This window comes from Paramormyrops kingsleyae, chromosome 1 (assembly GCF_048594095.1).
Source record: "Paramormyrops kingsleyae isolate MSU_618 chromosome 1, PKINGS_0.4, whole genome shotgun sequence".
Lineage (NCBI taxonomy): Eukaryota > Metazoa > Chordata > Actinopteri > Osteoglossiformes > Mormyridae > Paramormyrops > Paramormyrops kingsleyae.
The window spans coordinates 6,899,201-6,923,709 of record NC_132797.1 but is presented as its reverse complement, the minus strand read 5'-3'; the positions used below and the strand labels follow the sequence as shown (position 1 = coordinate 6,923,709).

General features: G+C 48.4%; 1 protein-coding gene across 12 annotated transcripts in view; it reads right to left on the bottom strand.

The window, feature by feature from the left end:
- Positions 1-24,509, bottom strand: part of frmd4a (FERM domain containing 4A) — a 136,806-nt gene that overhangs the window by 20,630 nt on the left and 91,667 nt on the right. For all 12 annotated transcript variants that reach the window (XM_072702721.1, XM_072702751.1, XM_072702809.1 and 9 more), the window contains exons 3-11: positions 18,597-18,691; positions 17,085-17,177; positions 10,969-11,053; positions 9,085-9,141; positions 7,126-7,148; positions 4,600-4,683; positions 2,534-2,599; positions 2,321-2,378; positions 1,720-1,806 (exon numbers count right to left, since the gene is read on the bottom strand). In XM_072702721.1, coding sequence (XP_072558822.1) covers positions 1,720-1,806; positions 2,321-2,378; positions 2,534-2,599; positions 4,600-4,683; positions 7,126-7,148; positions 9,085-9,141; positions 10,969-11,053; positions 17,085-17,177; positions 18,597-18,691 — 648 coding nt within the window. The remainder of the gene's footprint in view (positions 1-1,719; positions 1,807-2,320; positions 2,379-2,533; positions 2,600-4,599; positions 4,684-7,125; positions 7,149-9,084; positions 9,142-10,968; positions 11,054-17,084; positions 17,178-18,596; positions 18,692-24,509) is intronic.

The following is a 24,509-nucleotide window of genomic DNA, read 5'->3' as shown; positions in this document are numbered from 1 at the left end:
CCCTGAGTCTGACTGGCTGTGGTTCAGAGTCCGCTCTGCTTCTCTGAGCCCTACATCCGTTCCACGACATCGGCATCTTACCTCCCCATGAGCGTAATCCCCAGAGCAGTTCTATTACGTGGGATTGTATAATTTTGCAACTGAGACCACATCTGAATTACTCCAACTGTTCTCTTTTTTTGCTTTGATTTGATTTTGCTTTGAACTCTATTTACTGAACAGCCTTCAGACCTCTCCAGCATATTTTCTGCCCCACATTCTCTTGATAAATACAGTCTGGGGGTGAGGCCAAGGGGTGGCTTTGAGAGCTTTGGTGCAGCAGATCTCTGAAGCCCTTCCAGTAGAAATTGTTCCTCACCGACCACCCTCCAGCATGATCTGGGTGACAACGAAACCAGAGCAAGTTGGGTTGGTCAAGAGTGTGTGGAGGTGGGAGTCAGTCCCATTACCCCCTGGCCCCTTATTTATGACTGGCTGAACCACTGATGACACAGAAAGACATGAGGATGTGCGCTCCTGAAGGTTTAGGGTGCATAAAGAACCAAAAAATGCCTGAAGAATGCATGACCCGCCTGTCAACAGCTGAAGAGCAGCTGAGCCTCACTTCTGTGTGTCTTCGGGTAGGTTAGCAAGCAACATGTTAGACGAAACAGTTTCCGTCATGGCACCTTGTTTCAAAACTATCCAATTTCAGATCATCAAGCTGGTTTATGGACCCACATCATTCCCACCTTTCTATCAATGTCTTGACTACATCAGACATCTGTTGGAGTGGGGGAGGGACATCCAAAGGTCACCACGGTGACCTGCATCCCTTGAGTCCATGTAACGGAAGCCCAAAGAGCCAGTACGGCTCTACTGACAAAAAAAAATGGAGATCTTAAGTCCCATAAGGTTACATGTCCCACAGGGAAGCCACGATCTGCTACAAACCACACCACAGAAATACTCATGGCTACTGAGTTTCAGAAACATCTACTGTAGTCTGCCTAAAATGAAAACACGTGCGCTGAAAGGACAGGGGACCAAGCAGAAACCATCCTTCGAGCTCATCGTCGGGTTTCTAGGAAGTGATTCTGTTTCGGTGTCCTCCTGCTTCTTGTTTTTCCTCAAAACCGTGGTCTGCAACCACGGGGTTCGTGGCAATGGCACAAAGTGACCTATCACCCTTAAGACTTTCTGTAAACAAAATGCTAGGCTTGAGGGTGAAACCGTTGCTCTGAATAAACACGGCGGTCTGCCACATCACCGAAAAGAGAACAAGGCAGCTTTGGTGACAAGGCATCGCCACAGGAGGGTGGGGTCCCCAAACCAGATGGAGGGGGGGGTCCTTACCAGGGGGAAATGGAGGTCTGACTCCCAGAATTGCATGGCAGAAAGGCTTGAATACCATCCAAGAACTAAAACCGACAACTGCCACGGCAAAGCACAGCTGATCAACAAGATGCAAGATGCAGACTGTAACTGCTATAGGAATGCGAAGCTGCATGGCTGGATCGCTGACTGAATTTCCAGTTAGCCATTAGCAATCTGGAAATCAAAGGCATGCGTGATATCCATCAGACGGCAGGACCCCAAAAAACGAACGATACAAAATGTGTTGTCTGATATTATGATCCACCAATGCGTTGTGTACTGAACACTGGACCTGTGAACTGATTACCGTTGTTGTGGACGGTGTGAACGAGCAGCTCTGCCGGACAGACGGGGTATGCTCACCTTTCTCGGTTTCACCTTGTCCTGGTAGTCGTACTGGAAGATCCCTTTGTAGCTCAGCCCCAGCCACCACGGGATTCCCTGCTTGTCCTGTCACACCAGTGAGCAGATTCAGGCATTAGAGAAGGGAGATCACACTTGAAGGGAGAGCACACTTGGGTCACACTATCCTGCCTCCACAGGTGTTAGTGCAAATGGGCCTCAAAGAGCTTTAAAACCAGGTCAAACTGCCAGTTTACTCCCTGCCATTAATGTTGTCTCCCTGGAGAGGAGGGTCACTCAGAAGCTCTTATACACCATGCATCCCCCATCCATGCTAACTGCGCTCTTCTGAGGTCCTTCTACTGAGCCATGCTAGAGGACGCGGCTCTCCCTTATTTCCCACGTCTTTCACAGCTGGTCTTCATTACGTATGTTTCAACATACAAGATGGACTTTTACAGTCTTACTGGACTGATTTGGATGCATTTCATGTAGCTGGCTTATGGCCGATTCTATGATCTTTAACTAACTAATGCCACTGAAATCTTAACGGTGCGGTTAATACTGCAGCTTAACCTAATACCTCCCCGGCCCTTAAGACAGAAGCGTCACGCAGTCCTACCTTCACGGCATAGTAATGGACTCCGTAGGTGGGGAGAGACTCCACTATGCTCATGTAACTGAAAATGAGAAGAAGGAGTGGACACGTGGCTTCCATGTCAGTCCATTTGGATCAGAACAACAAGGTCTAAAGTCCGGTTACATGGTGCGATTAATTTTTGATTTGGAAGATGGTGGTGCCTGAAGGTGAGTTTCCTCTATAGGCTATACTCACTTGACAATGGCTTGTCCTCTGGACTGACCGCTGAGCTTCTTGTAGTGCTCCATTACCCGGTCCTCACTGACAGACACACAAACACACACACATCAACTTCTGCATATCATAGTAACCTGGGTCTGGATGTTTTCCATCTTCTGACATAGGTCATTCATATTACAGTCCAAAGACACTTTGTGGACCAGCATGGTATACCAAGATCTCTGTAATACAGACGCTCCCCAGATTACGATGGTCTATGTTACGATATTTCGACTTTACGATGGGTATTCCAATTCCATTCTTTTTCACTTTTAGTATATTATTCAATAAATTACATGAGATATTATAAAATAGGCTTTGTGTTTCTGATTTTGTCCAACTGTAAGCTAATGTAAGTGTTCTAAGCATGTTTAAGGCTAGGCTATGACATTTGTTAGGTTAGGTGTACTGTATTAAAATGCATTTTTGCCTTAAAATATTTTTGGTTTATCGGAACATAACCCCATTGTAGCCCGGGGGAGGATCTGTACTTATTTGAAGTAAGATATCGAATTTGATTAAGAGCATTTAATTCAGCAGAGCTGGTAAACAGACTAGACATTTCATTTTCAAATGGTGACACAGTACCCCTTACCACAAGGGAAGAAAGTTCAATTATACAGTGTTGGTTCTCGAATTCCTGAAGATTTGGATTTTGGAACAGGATTTGTAGTGTGCAAAGAGCAGGGCAATAAATGCAGATACATTAAGAAAGAGTCTGTGATTTATGAACTTGCACCCCCAAAGAAGCAAATGCTCAGCATAAAAGCGACTCTAAATTTGAGAAGCGACTCCACGGTGGGAAATTTCAAGCTTCCTAGTTTCAGCAGCCAGACTTACTGAGTGGGGTTTTGGCAGGGTGGGGGTGGGAGAGGACGTCTGCAGCTGCCATGGTGCAGAGTCGCTCTGTCTGACAGCTGTGCCGGATCCCAGCACGCTGGCCAACACCTGCTGGGTCTGCCCACTGTGGACTGCCCATGTCTGCCTGGGCCACGCCCACTCAACACCTGCCCACGCCTTCACGGGCCACGCCCACTGCAGACCTGCCATTGCCACTCCCACTCCACTCCTGCCTGGGCCACGCCCACTCAATCCCTGCCCACGCCTTCACAGGCCACTCCCACTCCACTCCTGCCTGAGCCACGCCCACTGCACACCTGCCAATTGCCACTCCCACTCCACTCCTGCCTGAGCCACGCCCACTGCACACCTGCCACTCCCACTCCACTCCTGCCTGGGCCACGCCCACTGCACACCTGCCATTGCCACTCCCACTCCACTCCTGCCTGGGCCACGCTCACTCAAAGCTTGCCCATGCCTTCGCGGGCCACACCCACTGCACACCTGGCATTGCCACTCCCACTCTTGCCTGGGCCACGCCCACTCCACGCTTGCCCCGCTGGAACCCTGCCCACTCTGGGCATGAATATGAGCAGTTACCTCAGAACTGGCTGGGACAGGCAGCAGAAACGTAATATTGAGGAAGTAAAAGGTTATATAACAGCACTCTCTAGCTCATAATTAAGAAGCTCCACCTTGAATTAGCATAACTGATGTTTCACCACAAGTAACTCAATACTTTTGGTCACTATTCCCATTTTGCAAATCCTCTCTCCTCTGCTGGGCTGCTTTTCTTGGGCATTACTAAAGAAAACAACCCTTAACAGTGAGACTTCGTGCAAATCCTATGACAACATGTTGGACATATTCAAGATCAAACTCAGCTCCTGGGACTGAAATAAAACCTTACAGTATTTCTGAATTCAACTGTCAGATTACAAAAAGATCCACATTCATTTACAATTTATCTCAACTGCACAATGCCTATATCTGTGTCCTCAAGATTTTAATTCCAGTCGTATAAATTTAAGGTATCCACTGAAAATGAAGTCAGGACTGTCTACTTAAAGCTTACCCGGAAGCAGATGGATTTATCACCATCGTTTTGGATTTTCAGCATATATATAGACTGTGCTTATAGCTTCTTTGAGGGCTTCCCGACGTTATGAGGTCTGTCACCTTCTCCAGGGGCTGCCACTTACCAGTAGGCCAGCGATGGGTGCTCCTTCAGGGCCTGGGTGGGCAAAGCTGGCAGCTTCTTCAAATCGGCCCGGGTGGCGTCATCGCTGATGATGTAACACGAGAAGAGGCAGAACACGGTAAGAACAGAACCGCGGCCCCCCAACAGCCACAGGCTAATGACTAACACGACCCGACAACATCTAGAGGTGCTAAATATGGTTCGTCTCGATGAAATGCGAAGGATGGAATTTCAGTATTGGGAAGATGTGCGGGGGAGGAGTGGGTCCACGGCGGAATGCAGCTGTTTGATTAGCGTAGCACTGGGTACATTTAATCTGATCTGAAATGTAGGTCTGGGCCAATGTTGGTCAAATGGTTTGGAGGTTGCATCATGTTTTTCATTGCTGGGAGTTCCGCTTTGCCTGTATGAACGATAAATATATCATAATGAAGGTATCAAGTGAAGACAGACGATTCCCATTGGGGGGGGGGGGGGGCGGTTGAAAAGCTTGAATCAAATTTCAGATAACAGAATCCCTCCCCCAAGCCTAACCCCAGCATATGGCCTGACTGTCTGCCCCCACGTGTCATGTGGAGACGGTTACCCTTTGGACTTCGGGCTTGTGTCAGTCTTGACAAAGTGATCTATAACTGGACCCCTGACCTTCCTTGTTTTCCAGGCCGTTCATGTAGGTGACTAGTTCCACTTGGTGCTTATTCCTCTTATTTTGGAAAGTCAACAACCTTATTACAGGTTAAAAACACACAAACAAGGCTAGAGTGACAGTAGGATAATTATATTACTACCGCAAGCCCTGTTACTTAGAGGCTGGCCGGCACAGTAGGTCTGCAAAGACTATTATTGTCCCTCAGCACAGAGAATCTGAACGCAGTGCCTCCAAAATTCTGCCTGAACATCTCATTCTCTGCCCAGGTTTGCGTTTTCCCCAGCAGCCGATTAGATATATAGATAAATAGATAGATGGATGGATGATGGATAGATAGATGCCCAAGTCATCCGATGTTCCATTTTGTCAACATGCCACAGGGCGGGAGAAATGCAATTTTTGCTTTTGGCTTCCAAAACATCTGCACTCCGTAGGAACGCGGCTCAGAAACATTATCATAAGTTGCAGGCTAATATGCTTGTTTTCCAGAGGGACAATCTGAGGAAGGTAAACAAGCGGAGTTGCTTCATTAATCGCTTTTCTAATCTAAGGATCAGAAAAACAATTGTACTGTGAGCATCCACAGCCTTTTGTCTGTCTTTTTATTCCTCCCCGCTGGCTCGCTCATACAGACAAACCAGCGCCCCCTGAAGCCTTCGGAAGGATGTGCGGAGAAATGCAAAAACAATGTCTCCTGGACATGGAAAATATGTCAGAAGCCAGGGGATAAGGAGAAGAAAAGGGTGGAAAACAGCCTCACAAAAGTCAGCTTTGTATGGCGAGAGCAGACTGACACTCCTGGCTGATGCCAAGTGCGCTGCTTCCCTTCCCTACGTCATTGTTCCTGGGCACAATGCACAGTCTGTTCCTCAGGCGCCCGGCGCAACCTTCAACCCGAACGGATTTCACACTGACTGAAAAGCACCGTAGGACTGAGCCGTGGCTCCGTGGGGGGAGAAGGGGTGGCGTGTATGTGTGGGTGGGTGACAGGTGGAGAGCCATAGCTGCTGAGACTGTGGGGGCTGCAGGGGGGGGGGCATGACCCTTCTTTGCACTTATGACTTGTTCCTTGAATGGATGAAAGGAGGTAGGTTTGCTCATGCTAGGAAGCACATACAGTCACAGTGTAGACTGACGAGGAGGAAGGCAGTGACAGCCTATTCACTTCCTATCACCATAAAATTCACATCTATTGCAGTACTTTTTTGCTATTCCAAATATCCAATTTCATACTTTTGTCGTTCACTTTCTTTTAAAGCCAATAAATGTTTTCATTAATATCTTTGCATTATGTTGATAATGTGAAACAGTAAGAATAAACTGTTCGGCAAACAAAAGTAAAACTGAAGTGCTTCTTGAAGAGTTGTTGCCGCACTGTTGCCGAGCAACCACCGCTTCATTGAGAACTCCGTGAAAGCTGAAGATGCTTATTTAACAAAAAGCGGACTAGGAGGGCCCTGGTCTGTGCAGTGCTGGTAGCCACACAGTGCACTGCATAATGTCTCTGTCAGCCCCACAAAGAGCTGAAAAACTGCTGTGAACTATTCTGTATGAAAAGACACTAAAAATGCACAGAACATGATGAGGAGGGAGATGTGTGTGGCGGAGGGCAAATCCTGTGATTATCATTTATTACAGCCTTGGGCCAGTATGGTTCAGAGGTTCGGAACCTGGCTGCACTGTTGTACACTCTGCTTAACCTACCCCCAAGCCAACACCACTGCCCCCCCCCCCCAGCATGTGTCCTCACTTGCTCCAACCACAGCTGGTCACTCTAGGCCATTTGCTAAAGCTCAGTATGTGACAGAGTAACTGCTCGAGTATATGACAGAGTACTGCTCGAGTATATGACAGAGTACTGCTCGAGTGTGTCCTTACCTGGAGAAGTCGCCTTTTGCTTCCTGGTTAAGGAGAGAGAGACAGAGAATGAGTAAAGTGTCAGAAGACGCATTCGTGTGCAGGACTGTGCAAATGTCAAAGGCAGTCAAAGAAAATGGTGCGTAAACGAGGCGTAAATGTGGGTGTAAAGCCATGATATCTGTCAAAGCTATCTAACACCCCCATGTGCTTTTTGACTCAACCACTAGCATCCCTCCTATAGCTAATCAATTTCTCATTGACTCTTTAACTAATTAAATAATAAATTGATTGAGCCGGTGGTGAAATTAAACAAATACAGGGAATGGCTGCGGTGACCCTGAGGAGAGGTTTGGAAACCAAATCGCTGTTCATCTAGCTGTCTGACAAGATATCAGTAAGTTTTTGGTGAATGGAAGAAATTCCTTTTCATTATTTTTATTCTGTTAAACATTGGTTAATTTCCATATGTTCTAATGTTAAAGCATTTTTTTTGTTCTGAGCAGATATACACTTACAACCCAGATGAATATCCTTAAACGTATCCTTTTGACTGTAAATCTACACACGACTCCTGCTTCCTGTGTGAGAGGGGTTGGGTGAATTAATTAAGTGGGGGGGGGGGGTCCTTGTGCTCATTCAGGCCTGTGCTGAGGATGCTGGGAAATGTGATCGCTTCGCCGTCTGAGAAAATCCCTTGAAGGTCATTTTACCCCGGACACCTGATATTTTTGCACCTGCAGGCTCCCTTGCTGGACTGTTTTTTAATAACCTGTTGGGCTTTAATTCAACCCCCCCTGCACCCCCCCCCCACCATGCACTCCCCGGCGCAGGAACGTAACACCTTTCAGCTCCAGGGCTCATTTGGAGGAACCCCAAGACAGAGCACTTCCGACAAGAAGATTAAATCGTTCCATGTACGAGGAGCGGGGATCCTGCCTTGATTTCTTATTCATGTGCTAGTCTGGAAGTTTGGAAGGAGGTTATGAATAATTTACTGTCGCTGCTTTAGCCCTGGATCTTTGGGGCTGAGATGGGAAGGGGGGGGGGGGTTATGAAATCCACCAAGAGTTGTTGAGGAGCAACGTTTTTGTTTTGTATAAATGCAGGGGCGTCTTGAGGTCACCGCTGACATAATGTTGAGCACAAAACAGACAAAACGTCAGTAGCAAAATCAGTTTAACCATGGAACTCCCGACCGTGGAATTTCGCAGTGTACTCTTACTGAAAACACGCACATAACCTGACTGGAAAAAAAACGGCAACGACCTCATTTCCTGAATCTACAGGCTTCCTCTCATGAGCAGCTATCACTTGCTGATGTTGAATAAAAGGGCCAAACTTAGCCATAATATTGCTGTAAATTACAATGACTCACAGGTTAGATCAAATATGTGGCCGGCCGGATTGCTTTAATCAAAATCCATGTGCGTGCGAGAGTTTAAGGGAAACAGAACAGCTTTTGCGACGTAATGTTCGTTGCGATCTTTAGCCAAAACTTAATAGTTTCGGCGACTTGAATAAGGAGGCAGTAAAGAACATGTGTTCAAAGGAAAGCAATTAAAAAAAAAGACTCCTACACACGGAACGGGAAATAGAATTTCACTTATCCATTGATCGGGAAGGTGTCTGTAGCTGGGAGTGGTCAGAAGTGACTGGTGCCAAATGACATCATTAAAGAGGCGGCCTGTTAAGCATATTAGAATTGACATAGAGAGTAGAGTCAAGGATGGCCCAATATCTTTCTCAGTTGCATACTTCTGTCTATGAATGTCTGCGTATGTGTTTATCTGCGTGTCCCATTTATATACATGAGCAATGTGTATCAGAATACTGCACAGTGGTCAACCTAAGGTCAAGCCCTGAGCAAATTACTCATGTAAAAAAAAAAGTATAGCCCAGTATAGCCCAGTACAGCAAGTAGACCCAATGTGGCTTTGGCAAGAGCAAGTCCTTCAGACAGCAGCCTGGGAATCTCACCTGGAGGATGTAGGAGGCCAGTTCGAACACCACCTCACTGTCCACCTCAATGAGCTCCTGAAAGGCAGTGAGAGAAGCCGGCTTTGTCAGTCTGTGTCATGGACAGCCTTCTGTACCTGGATAACGAGGCCCAATGACCACGGGCCTCCGCTAATCTTGCTGGAGCATCACTAATCAGGACACTTTTAGGACACCGGAATCATTTTATCACAAACCATCCCATTAAAAGGAATTTCTATCAGTGTGACAGAGATATATAGCAAAATATTGAATTAAACTTTCAGATAAACAAGCATCAATACTTAACAGAGGGATGCAGACGGAACAGGCAACAATAACATTAACTGGTTATAACAATAACCAATAACTGTATTGCTCTATAAAAAGTGTTTGATTCTGGCCAATCAGAGCAAGGGGGCGGAGTCTGGAAGACCAGACCACTGCATGGTGACACCTCCCTCTCAGGCACTGTAGTTCTCCTTTTAAGTTCTATTTTCACGGCCTGAGTGATGCCAGACAAAGAGGACTTGTATGCCAACCACTCAGATTTAATTAGAATCTCTGAGAAAGATCTCTTCTTCTAATGAGGGAAGCTGCCTTGATCTTGACAGTAAGCAGAGGTCGAAGCTCTTCTTGAAAGAAGGGGCTGAACGCACGATCAGTTCGATCTGGAAGGACGCGGGCAGACTGTCTGTGTGTCTCGCCGTCTGCTTGGCGAGAAAATTTTAAAGCAGCGATTTCCAACCCAGTCCTTGGGGACCCAGAGACGGTCCACGTTTTGTCTCTCTCCAAACTCCCTGCCCGACAGTTACCGGGAGCAGGGATGGAGCAAAAACATGGACCGCCTGCAGGTCCCCGAGGACCGGATTGGGAAACACTGCTTTAAAGGATATGGCCTCAAAACAGGGGGCATGGAGAAGAAGAGGTATTGTATATATCTTCTGGTCAGGATCCTGGTGGTCTTGCTCCAGTCCATAATGAGTGGAAGTGACAAGACAAAGCAGCATCAGGAATGTGTCATAATGATGCATTGCTGGGCTGCAGAGATGATTCACCACGCCTCCCTAAAGCAAGCGATGGCGGTGGGACTGGGAAAGAGGGGAATCGAGGGGGGGGGTTCTGGACGACCTGACCTGGATTCGACACTAACACCCTATGCATCTTTACCCTTACAAAGGCTGTTTGATCAACGACTATCCAAGCAGAGTCCTGTGCCGTGAAGAGCTGACGCTCTCAGATGCTGTTTAAAAACAAATCACGCAGACTGCGCTTGGGGGAATGAGCTATTACTCACACGGGGAGGCAGTGCAAGTGAACCGCTGTTTTTAAAATGCATCAGGGCCGTTCAAGATTTAAATAGGCTCCGCACTTAGGCAGTCACTTCCGAAACTGGCGATCTGCAAACGTTTCTCTGTCATTCAGTGCTAGACTTGTAGAAGACAACCTCAATAAATCAGTGAGTCTATAGTACTCTTCTAATCAGCAATGGAGCTTCTGAATAATAGAGTGAAGCAGAGAGCAGTTATCTTCTGGACCCTCCAATAGATTACCTGGACAAATGCCCACAGTCAATAGATTCATATACAGATTCAGAGGCAACAATGACAGTTTCACATTCACAAAAAATCATTGAAGAAACGTACAGGATCCCGAATGACGAGACAGGCAGCATTACTATGACAGAGCCTCAGCTGTGAAGAATAGTACTGCCCACAGTGTGAACTGTATCGCCAGGCTATCACTGATTTCTGTCTCAGCTCGATCTGCCCCCTGCTGGCGCACAGCTGACATTGCAACAGCCATGATCTTGTGTCACAAATGTAGTCTCATAAATCAAAATAGTGATGAGAGCAACACACAGGGGAAAAAAAAGAGGCGGCTTACCTTGTAGATACAAGATTTAGCATTGAGGAAGAAGAGCTGAATGGTGGCATTGTCCTTCAGGTAGGATATGCTCTCGATGTAGAACCTGGAAAATAGCCATTTCAAACATGAAATGAATCACCGCGGGGCAGTCACTACGTGACAACGTGTCTGGCCGACTTGTCAAGGAGTTTAAACATTACTGCTTTGTCTTTTAAGAAAAAAAATCTTTAATCCCAGTAAATAAAAGAAAAAACCCACACCCATTTCACTAAAGTTTTACAAGTTTAGAAAGCAGTTTTATAAAGTAATTCCATCTATCCATCCATCCGTCCGTCCATCCGTCTGTCTTCTAAATGCTTGGTCAGAGTTACAGAGGGCCTGGATCCCATGCAGTATTGGGTACCATGCTCAAGTACATCTTACAGGTTACCAGTTCAATGGAGAGTAAAGTTCAGTGAGTTGTGGAATCACATTTTATTTAAGTATCATGCCATCTACAGGACATCCGACTGAACTTGAGCTTCTTCATAAATATTCAGCAGGCCTTATCATCAATGCTTTCAGCATCATGCATATATTATATGTGCAGACTACTACAATATACCACTAGGGGGCAGTGTGCACAAGAACATGACCTTGGATGCAATTTGGCCAAAATTTTCATCATGTTTCTTGCACAGTGATTTTTCGGGCGGTTTGCTTAGCGACAGAAAATCCAACTAGATGTAAATTACTACATCTCTGTCTTCCCATGAAGGAAGATGGGGGGAGGGAGGGGGGTGTTTGCGGAACATGTCCATAGCAATTCCACATTGACTCGCTGCATGTTGTTTGTGCTACTACGGCTGGCATGCCCATGATAACAGCATCCTTCAAAGCCAGGCTGAGACACAGGGCCGGGGCCCTGTCAACATGACAGCCCCCATCCTCCAATCAGCATTAGCGCCATCAAAGCATGGGCCAATGGCTGAAGCCGAGGAGCAAGACAAGGGGCGGAGTGATAATCCCAGCCTCCCTCTGCCTCTGGAGTCCTTGGCAGGGACACTTGCCACACTGGATGGCAAAAAAAAAAACCGCATGCTTCCCTTTTTATGAAATACTACTTGAGTGGGTTTGGCCTGACAGAATCACACAAGCTTGGCGTTTCTTAAGAAGACCCCTGCTGTCATACATGTGGTACAGCGACCCTTGATATCTGTGGAAAATCCATGCAAAGCAGCTTTTTCCGCACCCATACCATCCGGAGGGTTAAATCTCAGCTACCGTGTCCCTGTTGGTCTTCTGGGACCATCGTGACAGAAAAATAACATCATAGAAACGCTGATGCGAGGAGTAAAATAGCACCATCGTGCAACAAGACACTGTGTTTTAGTGTTCAGCGATTGTATATTACCTTGCTGGCTCCAGCATGCATGAATAGCCCAGCTCGCCGCAGCTCGACACTGCAGGGCAGCAAACACTAAATCACGGTACCAGCGGCCATGCAAATCGACCTCGGAGAGTTTTAACTGAGGTGAGGCTCACAAACGCTGGTTAATCAAAAGAAAATGAGCGAGATCTTAATCACAACAATCTGCTTCGGGCTGTATGTGATTTGTAGACTGGGCTACAGTGTTCAAAAAACACCCAGTGCGCCATCCAGCAGTGGTATTTACCACCACCCAATCCACGCATTGGCTTTAGGCCCCAGAGGTTTGGGGGCCCCCTGCTGGTGGCAGACAGTCATTACGCTAAGGGTGCGGAGAGCCCCGAAGTGACTATTTCAGTGTGGCCCCATAAACAAGAAACAAACACCTGGCATCATCTCACTGTCTGGGGCAGAGAGCGGCTCAGAACCCGGGCGGCTCCTCTGCCTTTTTTAAGTGGCGATCAGTGGTTTGGTTACAGGGCTTTTCTCAGGGTACAGCAACGCCAGGCTCCCTCCTCGGTCCGTTGGCGCTGCCGCCATGTGTTTCACATTACCGTCTCTTTAAGAGCTGGCCCCGGGTTCGCCGGGGCTGGACTGAGCGTGTTTTGCAATCAGCTTGGCTCAGCTGAAATGGAAATCCTTCAGGTGCAAAGGAAAGGCCATAAAAACTCCCAGTGCAGGGGGCTGGGGGAGGGGGGGGGGTGTCGGGCCCGGACAGCATCCTGTTCCAGGAACTGGGAAACAAAAGGAGCTCTTGCAGAGGCATGGGGAGACCCCGGCGCGCGTAGCGATTACCGCCATTGTTCCCGTCCGCAGTCATTGTGCTGTTATCACTTGATCTGCTTTCATATACGATGTCATGGACTGTAAAAGATTCCCTCAAGACTCACAAAGAATTGCTATTTGTTTCTTTTAAAACCTGGAGTAACAGACAAACCTGCAGACACCTGCAATGCCGGCGCAGCCCCCTGCGGATTTAGTACCTATCAGCTCGTCACGGCTGCGGTAATTCTGTCAGAATGCGCAGGCGGTTTGGGATTTCCAGCTTCCCTCCTTGTCCTTCCTCCACCTCGCACCTCCTGCAGCCCCCCCCCCCCACACAGTGGACCCTCCCATCCTTACATACAGACCCTCCCTGGCCCTGCTGGTGTTCCTTGGAACGGACCTGTGACCCATATAAGTAATGTCCTCCTCAGATCCCTGTTTACCGCGGTACCCTTTGTCTCGAAATTACCTCTTGTGGCAACCAAAACAAACCGAACCACTTCTGTCTAATGTGGCCACTCGAGAGCACTTATTGTAATTTAAACACAATGGAGACTCCTGAAGCCCAGAAGGTCCCTTACAGAGCACAGGCTGGCTGATCTCCTGACCATATAGAGCATAAGAAGCTCAGCAGCCCGCCGGGAGGTACTGAAGCCCTCGAAGGACGGACAGGGGAGCGGAATGTGACATCATCTCTGGAACTATCCACCAAAAATATCCTCCCGTAGTTTACCGTCGAGCCAAACATCTACGCTAACATCTCTGTCAGACACTGCGCCTCCATCCCCTGCCCTGGTCCCAGATGTTCTCGCTCCTCTGCGAGGCGGAGCCCCGCCGGCAAGGACCAGGGTGGCACCGAAAGCCGCAAATCCTCCCCATCCTAAGAATCAGCTCATATCCACTTAACTGTTCTGTTGTCTCGCAGATCCCTGCTGGGCAAAGCCGTTAACTTCGGCCCGCAGGGACAGGCTGCCGGCCCACACAGGTGGCCTGCTCTTCTTTTACCCAGCTTCCAATAGGACTGGCTCATGCAGAACGAACGCCCTCTAGAGGCCAAATCTCAGTATGGCATCATAAATCACATAACACCAGTGGCTGGCTCAAGTCTGAGAAGCTTGGACAATCAGCTCAGCCCCCCATCTGAGGTCAAGCTTTGAGGCAGTCCTTAAGGTGAATGCTAAACAAACGCCCTCTATTAGATGCCTGTTTATAAAAATACACAAATTAAATTGTGTACTGTAGACTGCCTGCCCTTGTAAGTGTCCCCGGTCCCGCGGCTTCTCATTAGACGACCGTCACCACTGTCACACTCCCAGAAGCGACCCAGCAAGGAGACAGCGCATCTGCTCCCAGACCGAGACGGCGCCGGCCGCCGCACATCCTGCTGTCTTTGACAGCTGTGCCTTCCGGAAATTTCCAAGGCTCCACGCGAGATCGCATGACCGCCCATGGGAGACGTCTGCACCCGCATGCCATGTGACCGGAGGCGGGCAGAGCAGACCTGATTGACCAATGAGAGACCAGAACATCTGTATAACCTGCTGAAGGGCAGGACCCCCTTAGGGCATTCTGACAATGTGTGTGTGTGTGAGAGAGAGAGAGAGAGGCAGGGGGTCACAGAAGCATGGAATAAAACATGTTATTTGCATACATTGTCAACAAGGGGCCCCACACAAAAGTCACTTTGGGGCTCCTTGGCTCACTAATGTAGTGACAGTTTGTGGCCAGCAGGGGCTCCCAAAACCTTGGGTCCCGGTAAACGCTGCTGTTGACTGTCATGACTTGTCCATTATAACTCCAGCATGAACATGCAGCCATCTCAGTAACTTCCTGAGTGTCTGCGTGGAGCTCCGCCGGTCAGGCGGTCCAGTGCGGAACCTGACATCACCCGAGAATGCAGCATTTACTTCATCTTTATGTTAAAACATCCTGTGTAATGAAGGGCTTACATCTACCAGCAACGCTGCGCGGATTACTCCGGTCTTACTAAATACCTGGCAGGTCCACGGCTCAAAGACGTACAGAAATGCAGCCGTGAATCTGGAATACGTCAAGCCGTCAGGTCCGGGACCCGCCCGTCGGACAGAGATGGGATTTGCTCATGCGGGAAGGTTTGAATGTGTCACCTGAGGGCACGTCTTCTAAAAGACCTCCCCATATTAGCTGACAGTTTGACGTTTTTGAGGAGACCGTGCAAAGACGTCATCGTAGGTGACTTTGAATCGATCTAGAAGTTCCTGACTCTGGTTATAGACAGAAGCACACAGCACTTCACCGCCTCTGTACTTTCATTGCACATAAAGTCTCAGACAAGGTTGAAGAAAATCCATTTTGGAGGCAAATTCACTACCTTCTGCTGTAGTAAAACAGGGGTCAGGGGGAAGCCCTTGAATGTTGGCTGTGATTAACACACTTGTCCGCAGCTGGGATTAATGGGGGATATTTGCACGGTACCCCGTGGAAGAAATTTAACATCGGGGTCAGAGCCAATTTTACAACAGTTGATGCCTTTCTGCTGTAATCGACCCACTAATTTGCTGCTATTAATTATCACCACCAGTCTGGTGTAATTTATCCTAGGCGGTTCAGTCTAATATAGTTAAATTTGTGACGTTTCTCACCTCCGCTGTGAACCTCCTGTAGTGATGACCGTTTGCAATTTCAGCCCAGTGAATAAACCTAACTTCCGAACAGAAGGTAAAAAGAATTCTAAAATGTGTGACCAGTGGCGATGCAAATCATCTGACCAGTGAGAACCATCTGACCAGTGGCGGTCGAAATGTCTGACCAGTGAGAATCATCTGACCAGAGGCGGTCGAAATGTCTGACCAGTGAGAATCATCTGACCAGAGGCGGTCGAAATTTCTGACCAGTGAAAAAGGGAAGCTTCACGTGGTCACCGCCCACCCCCAAGTGAAAGTGCCTCATTAACTCAGCGCCCCTTCAGAAGATGCCGCCCCAGGTGGCTGCTTAGAGTGGGGGTGGTGCCCCGATCTCCTGGCTAAAATTTCCCACTGTGGCCCTTTCAAATGTGGCCTCCTAATCACCCGCTACATCTAACTGGTGAATTCTCTCCTGCCTCTTCCGCATCTTAGCTACTGTGTGGTGAGCGTACTGTTGCAGAATGGCTTCATCCAGGTGGGGGCTACACAGTGGTGGGGGCTGAAGTGGCTGCCCATCAGTTCTCGAAATTTCGGACCAGTGAAAGTCCTGACCCTGCCTGGCCCTATTCTGAAGGTGCCCCTGACTGCACAGACACTTCTCAGCTGCAGACGGTGTTTACAGACCACCCTCAGTATTCTGAAAAGCAGGAGCCACTCCAAGGCTGTTTGAGACTGCAATGATGAAAAGTGCCCCCCCCCCCCACCTCTGCAGAAAAGCCCTGAAGTGCCCTAGAGCCCCGGAGACGCCGCTGGGACGTGCGGCACGGAGATGAAGTGCGCCGCTTCTCTCTGGGTGTCTCGACGGCGACTCCTGCTTTAAGGCTTGAGACGCTGTTTTCCCAGAAAAGCACAAACTGGAAAAACCACATGAATCTCCCTCTCTCTCACACACACGCACACGCACACACACACACACACACGCAAGGACTTTTAACTCTGTCTCACGCAGGCACAAACAAAACAGACTCTATTTTTCGCTGCGGCCAGTTGGGTCGTCTCCACAGCTCACGTTTAATCGGTTGGAAACCCGGTGCCTTGGCAACGCGATCAGACAAACGCACACGGCAGCTGTTTTTGAGGAGCGCGAGTGCTTTCGCCACGCAGGGGGGCCCGCGATTGGCTGCCCTGTCGCCGTCGCTTGGCACCGGATCCGGACACCAGACCCAACACGTCGGAGAATAGCCCACGAATTGTGCAGCAAACACACCAAACACAGGCCCATTGAAGGGACAGCGACTACGACGCAGGTGGTGCTGGAAGCATAGTCCATGTGGGGGGGGGGGGGGCGGGCGGCTCACCTGACACAGAAGAACAGAACCACCGGTCCAGACTTCTTGGGGAACTCGTGCTCCAGAACCCGGCGATCCAACTGCAGCCAGCTGAAATGCCCCCTGGTGGACAAACATTCAGCACAATCTTACACAGTCGTCCATAATCTTTAAGTCACTTTAAGTCATGAGCTACAGATTATTTCACTGGTACCCCAGAGGCACAAAAATGTCCTCCACGGTCCTGGGTAACCCGGAACCAGCCAAATGATATTAATGATGATGCAAATGCTAACATCCGTATGTTAGAGAGACAGTGAGTCAGTTTAATGTGCACACACACACACACCCCTATAAAGAGAGACGTCAGAAACAGGATTTTGAGGTTTCATCTTAAAGGAACCTAATTCCCATAAATCCCTCCTTTCAACCTTTTAAAAATCAAAGAGTAGGAAGGACAAAAACAGATACAGTAATCATCCGCAGGGTTCCACGGCGTTACCCATCCTTGGAAACACAGAAATGTTGCCTTTGTCGAGTCTAGCTTTCAGGAAGTATTGTAAAGGCCTCTTCCCCATGCTTAGATTCTTCTCCTGCGAATCACCAGCAGCGAAGGTAGAGGTTCACACTCTTCCTGTGAGCGTCTCACCCTCAAAAGTGTGAAATAAAATAAAGAAATAGCAGAACGGCAGGCAGGTGGCTCTGACACCGGGACGCCCCGTGTTGAAGAGAGGAAGCCAGTGACCCGGAACGGCCCCTGGACCGGGGAATTAAACACGGCGAACACCTCAGCCTGCTGTCGAGAAGCGTTTGGGAAGCTGTCGCCCTTTGGGGGGCTGAGCCATTGCACTCGGGCAAGCGCAGGTTACAGCAGCTGTCTGCCGTGCCACTTTGATATGAGAGCAGTAGCAACCCAATAACCTACCGGTGCCAACAGGTTATACAGCTCTGGAAAGAATTAAGAGATCACAGCAAAATTTTCAATTTCACTCATTTCTCAATTTATGTATATTAAAATATAGTTGTTTTTCTTTTAATTCCAACCTGGTTCTTCCCTGTTTCTCATTAATGAAGGGCTTCTTCCTTGCTGTGTGGGACTTCAGTCCTGCTTCTAGGAGCCTGAGATGAACTGTCCTAGCAGTGCACTTCACACCACTTAATGTTTCCCATTCCGTTTGAAGGTCACTTGAGGTCATCCTCTGATTTATGGGGCACAGATTTCATCTCTGTTGACATAATCTCTGGCATTAGAAGGTCGCTTCCTCTGCCTTACTGGTCTTTGGTCATTCCCAGTGTCTCCTGCTTCGCCTTGTTCAGTTGACACTGCTGTCGTAGAAACTTTGAGCCTGGAAGCAGCCTGATGCTCAGTGTAGCGGTCTCTTAATTTTGTAGCTGTAACAGCACTCAGCAGCAATTTAACTGCTGTTTGGAAAGACAAAGCCTGCTGGACTATTGTAGGGCAAAATAAAACGTCTACCCCACCACAATTACACAACCTTTGAAATCATTTATATACATTTTATATCCATCAAACACACTCACGTGTCATCTGTGTAAGATATTCCGAAATATTCCTTCTCTTTCAAATTGAAGTGAGATGCCACCAGATCCAGGAGGTCCTTTGCCATCAGTTTTGGCTGCATGGGGAAAAAAAGATGGACAAACCGTTAGAGAAGGTACTGCGTGAACGTCACTGGACTAGAGCATTAGCAGCATGCTGCTCGAGTGCAGCGCCCCCTGCTGGTCACAGGTATGTGGTACATTCACTCAGCCGCAGAAGGGAAGTCCCAACCCAGCTGACCATAATGAGTGTGTCCGGAACCAGTGGGCCCACAGCAGGAGGACAAGCTCCAAATAAAGGGCAAGGAGACCCAGTTGTCAGAACCATATAGTGTGGGAGGCATCAACAATCAATTAGGCAACTAATTGAAAAGTTTCTCCACACCGAAACTGCTGAGTCTTGAGCAGACCTCGGCTAAGACCACGCCAGTCAGTCCAAGCCGTAGCTTAGCTGCAGCTGTACAACTTTGCCACCAGGGGTCACCAAAGTAGGGGGCGGAGCTCCGACTGTCCTACACCCTACCCTGCAGTCAGCGCCTGTAATCGCTGTTTTCGTTCGACTCGGGCCAACAAAGGCCGTTTTCAATTAAGTAGGAGGAGGAGGGCAATAGCAGCCATTAAAGCAGGCCGGGCACGCCCGGCTCTCACAGAAATAGGCACTGGAGTGAGTAAACAAGGAAAAGACAGGAGCAGCGTACAATTACGTTGTCAGACACCGCGACAGAGAGCCGCCGGTAAAGGCCATGGATCCTGCTGCCCCGGTCGTGAGAGTGGAGGAAGTAAAGCCCCCTGTCCCCCCAGTGGTGGGGGGAGGCACTTCAAATGTTTTGCATAATTTAAATTAAATTAAGAAATAAAACTAATTTTCATATGCCTTTGGGAACGAGACCGTATTATATGCTCTTCGTTAATCAAACCCATTTATTTATGTTAATTACAACCAAAAGCAAAAAAAAAGAAAGTAAGTTTTGTTCTCGTGGTGCAGGGAAGCCATTAATCTCCAAGCAGGGACGATCTCATCCAGCTTCATTTGCATAAATTGATTAGGTTTGCTGTTTTCTCCCCCCCTCCCCCCTCCCTCCATTCGTCCTTCTGAGGATGACTGCAAGCAAAGGAACAACATCAGTGACTTTATCTTTCTGCAAGTCATCCCAAACTCCAGGTGAAGCAGAGGGCTAACAGATGGCCCACGGACAGGTCTCTCTCTCTCTCTCTCACGGTCCTGACTCAGGAAGTTCGACCTGGACATAAATGCCAGTTGTTGCACTGTACCACACAAACCCCGCCCCCTCAGCAGATGACATCACTCAGCCCTGCTGCTTCCATTGGCTGCTCTCCACACAGCTGATTCCCCAGCGCAAAAAGCTTTACCAGGAGCCACGTATGTACTCTTCTGGCTGCCTGTCGCCAGTCAAACAGGGACCTCTGTGTACACGACAATTATTAGTATATGTTGAAAAGGCAGCATGATGTGCTTTTCAACCATCTCCCCTAGTATAGTGACCGTCTGTGGCCAACAGGGGGCCCCTGACCTTTGGGAGCCCAAATGCATTGTCTGAATGCACCATAGCTGCATGAAGCAAGTCTTTTGGGGTGGGTGGGGGCCCATTCACAGAATGATGATCTCGAATTTGCTTGAAGCGACCTCCCCCCATCCCAGAGTGACCCCCCATTAGTGACCACAGCCCTGTAAATACTCCTCCTGCTTCCAATAAAGCAGCTCTTTGCTATCAGGCAGTAAATCACAGCTCTACTCCTGAATCTGTACACCGGCCCAGATGCACTATTGACAAAAGCATTATGGCGACATTCACACGACGTTGGTGTGACGGTGAACGCCGGCCCGCGGTGATTTAATAACGATAGTATTGGTGGTGTTCCGTAAACATGCAGCTTTCTGTTTATATATGGATTTATTCTGTCCATCAGGTTTGGCGAGGACGGCGTGCGGCTGGCAGATTGCTGTGAATGTCGTCTGCGATGCGTGACGACGGCGGGACCTGCGCAGTCGCACGCGGAGCTGCGTCCTTGCGTCTCATTAGAGTTCGCAGCCGAAAACTTCTGAGGCTGAGCCGCTAATCGACATGCAAAGCCCTCAGCCGGGGCGGGGTCTGTCTGCGAGCCCCCGGCGAGCTGCTCCGAATTCCCAACAGACCCACTGCGAGGGGGGGGCGGAGATGGGGAGCAGACGGGGCCGGGAATTTTAGATTTTAGTCGTCATCAAAGGGGTCATTAGCATAATAACCCACAATCCCCTGGGGCACATCTTACACAGAGGGGGGGGGGGGGGGTGAGTGACGGGTGTTCGGTGACAAAATATGAAAGGGTCCATTTTTTAAGGATCTCCTGGTGACAGGGAGGGGAAAGTACAGAAAGGCCAGGCTCCCAAAGAGCAGCAGGATCGCAGGAGATGGCAAAGCCCCCGTTAATCTGCCGTCTGCTCCCCTGGAGAAAGTGACTAGCAAACACATTTACACGGCTGGGTCACCGTCAAAGACACCCCCCCCCCCCCCCCCCCATCTTGCACACTGGTGATTAACACATATCCTCTTTCAATCGAGTCCTCTTAGGGTTCCAGAAAAGACTGGAGGTGACAAAGATGCCCCGAGGACCCCTGGCGATCTGTCTGAGACCTGCCATGGTGGGGTGCAGAATGCCCCTCTTTGTTTTTTTTTGTTTTTTTCGGGGGGGGGGGGGGATTCACAAGCAGGATAGAGGGTGCAAAAGCGGACATTCTCAATACTCTACCTTTGTTAGGCTCCTACTGCCATTGGCTACATTTAAGGAGGGATTATAAATCAGATGATAACTTCCATGAGACCTTCACCATGGAGGTCCTTCAAGATTCTGAGAGAAGAAGGATTAGACGCTCCAAGGTAATATCCATCTCACGCACCACCCACGTCCCCCTCCCCACCTTCTCTGGTCACACCACAAAATTCAAGAGCGCCGGTAAGGTCTCAATCTCGCACGGCGCTTCTGTAGCTAAGTGGTGTGTTATTTTGCACCTTGCATACGCTGCAATGTGACCTTTTTTATTATTAAAAATATGCGCTTCTGAATATGACAACTTTAACTCTGTCGACAGTGTGGATCCAGTTCGGTGCCAGACAAAGAAACAGAAGAGGGCTGCGCAGTTCAGTGGAAAATTAATAAAGTCTTACTTAAAAGCAATGAATATTAAAATGCAATCAGATCTAATAGACACGCTCACTGTGTCCTACCCATCGGCTGCCTGGTTCTCCCGCTTGATTATCCTGCTGAGTTTGGCACCGACGTACCAGGGCTCCTGTGTCAGCACAGCTCCGACTTTGATATCACCTCTCTGAAGATGCAGGTGCTGAATCGATGCTACGCGAAGTGAAGTCTTTCGAGCTAACATGCATTAAGCGCTTATCCAACCCGAGGCCACAAACCTGGATCAGCCCAGCGACCCACAAGACTCATGGCAAGACTCATTTCTTGTCTGTGGTGAAAAAGTATGCAAACTACATTTTTAAATGCCAAGTCTGTGATGAGAACTGAATTTTGCTCACAGTGTCCATCAGAGTCTGCCTTGGTGTTGACCCCCGTACACGGTTGTTGACGTCCGACGTTCCTGTACGTCAGGGGTGGCCAATCTTATCCGCAAAGGGTCGGTGTGTGTGCAGGTTTTTGGGATAACCTGCAGGTCAGCTGTTCAAACCCAGGTGTGAGGACACTTCAGCCAATCTGTTCTCTAATTAGTGACCTAATTAGGGAGTTGCAGCAAAAACCCGCACACAGAAACCCGCACACAGAAACCTGCACACAGAAACCCGCATACAGAAACCCGCATACACAATGGATCTTTCTGGTTAAGACTGGTCACCCCTGCTCTGTGTACACGACAATTATTAGTATATGTTGAAAAGGCAGCATGATGTGCTTTTCATTTTGTAGTCTCTTCTGCTCGGTTATGGGTGAATAGTTCTACATCTTGCTTGTTTAGCTCAACAAAGAGCACATTGTGCTAACAACACAAAGGTCATAGGTTCAAATCCCAAGGAGCACACCTAGCTTGTAACCCTTCCTTCTACTGTAAGTAGCTTTAAATAAAAGTGTCACATTAACACCCAGAATTTCCACAAATGACTGATCAGTTTGCCGCTCTTCCTGCAAAGGTTCCTTGTAGTCGGCGTCATCTTCCCTGTACTGATTCGGCTACGTTCCCAAGCAGGAAGATAAAGTGTCCAGCCTCCACGGTATCTGCAGTCCGCATCTCCGGAGTGGGTCTGCTTGGCAGGCGCTGTGAATCCCCCAGATATTTCTGAATCGTTCTGCAGATTTTTCTTTTTAAAGCTGCGCCTGTGAACAGGCATCTCGACACTTGCTTTATTAAGGTGTGTGCGTGTTGCATTTACGCTGAGACCGGGTCCTCCCTGACCCGGGCTGAGAGTGCGGGGCCTAGGAGGGGATTTGCTGGCACCCCCACCCCCCTTAATAAAAGTCACTGCCTCGTCACGTGACTCACCACAGATGGTCCAGCACGTCTAAAGCAGAGTAGCAAAGTGGGTTGGGGGATAAAGTGACGGCTCCTTAATCTGGAGGTTTGGGGTTCAGAGCTCACGGCTGGGTTTATGTGTGGCTCCGCATGTTAGAATGGAAGGATGCTGGTTCAAATCCCATGGCTGGCAGAGCGATTACGCTAGTGTCCTCTCCCCGAGCAAGGCTCTTATCCTCGACTGCTTCAGGGGCTGTCTGGCTCTGCTTTCTCAACTTTTATCCACCATGGATAAAAGCTAAATAAATGAAGTGTAGATGTGGAATCCCAAACCACTGGTTGGACAGCCAGGTCCTTCGGCCCTTACTAAGGGTTTGGTTGTGAGAGTTAACCCCAAATAATAACTGAAATTGTAGAAAACATACCGCTGACTGGACTGCAGTCAATGCACTGCTTGTGATTCAATTGTTACATCAGACACACATTGATCGTTTTGAGCAGAAACACCCAGTCTAAGCGCTTTGAGGTGTTAGACTCCTTCCTTTGATGAATTTCAAAGACAAATTCCTGGATCAATTTACACAAAGCACTCCAAAAGGCACTACCTTGGTGCTTGCGATCCTTTCAGAAAACACACGCATGACTCGTCAAAATGACTCACACACGGACGAGGCCATTTCCAAGAATCAGTTTGTCCCCCTCCCCCTCAGGTAACATGAGAAATTCCCTGCCCCAACATTTCCGGCACAAGTAGAGACATTCCCTAAAAAAGTTGCTTAGTCATTTTTAGTGGAAGAAGGCCGAAAGCATGCAGAAAGCTGTCCCTCAAGGCACCGGCTTTCGTGACTGTCCAATCTGTCCGCACCAGCGTTCATTACTGTCTGTGAGAAACAGAGCAGAAGAATTTATCTTGCAGGGGAGTTTGCAAGGTCCACCGTAGCTGGGATAGAACAAAGAACCACATGGTCCTGGATGGTTTACTGAGATCGGATCCATTCATGTGTAAACAAAGGCTGCATTTTGTTTCCGACTGCCTGAAGTGATGTGGTTGGGGGTCACATGATCAGTGATGTGGGATCATGTGACTAAATAAGCAAATATCTAGGCTCATGTAGCACAACAATTAGAACACTGCACAAACAACTTTAAAAAGTCATGGGATCAAATCCCAGGAAGCACACAAAAACTATAACCCTTTACTGTCAGGTCTATAGATACAGAGAAGGTAGCACATTTTGAGATTAATCTATGAAACAAGTAACTCTGAAATAACTCATTAGTAAAAAGAGTATTTTCTCTCTTTCTGAAAGGCCTTATGAGTACCACAGACAGTTCGATTCATGGATACGTACGTATCCATCCATCCATCCATCCATGGGTACCAGGGTCGGGGGTGTGTGAAACATCACATGGGCTCAAACCAGATTTTATTT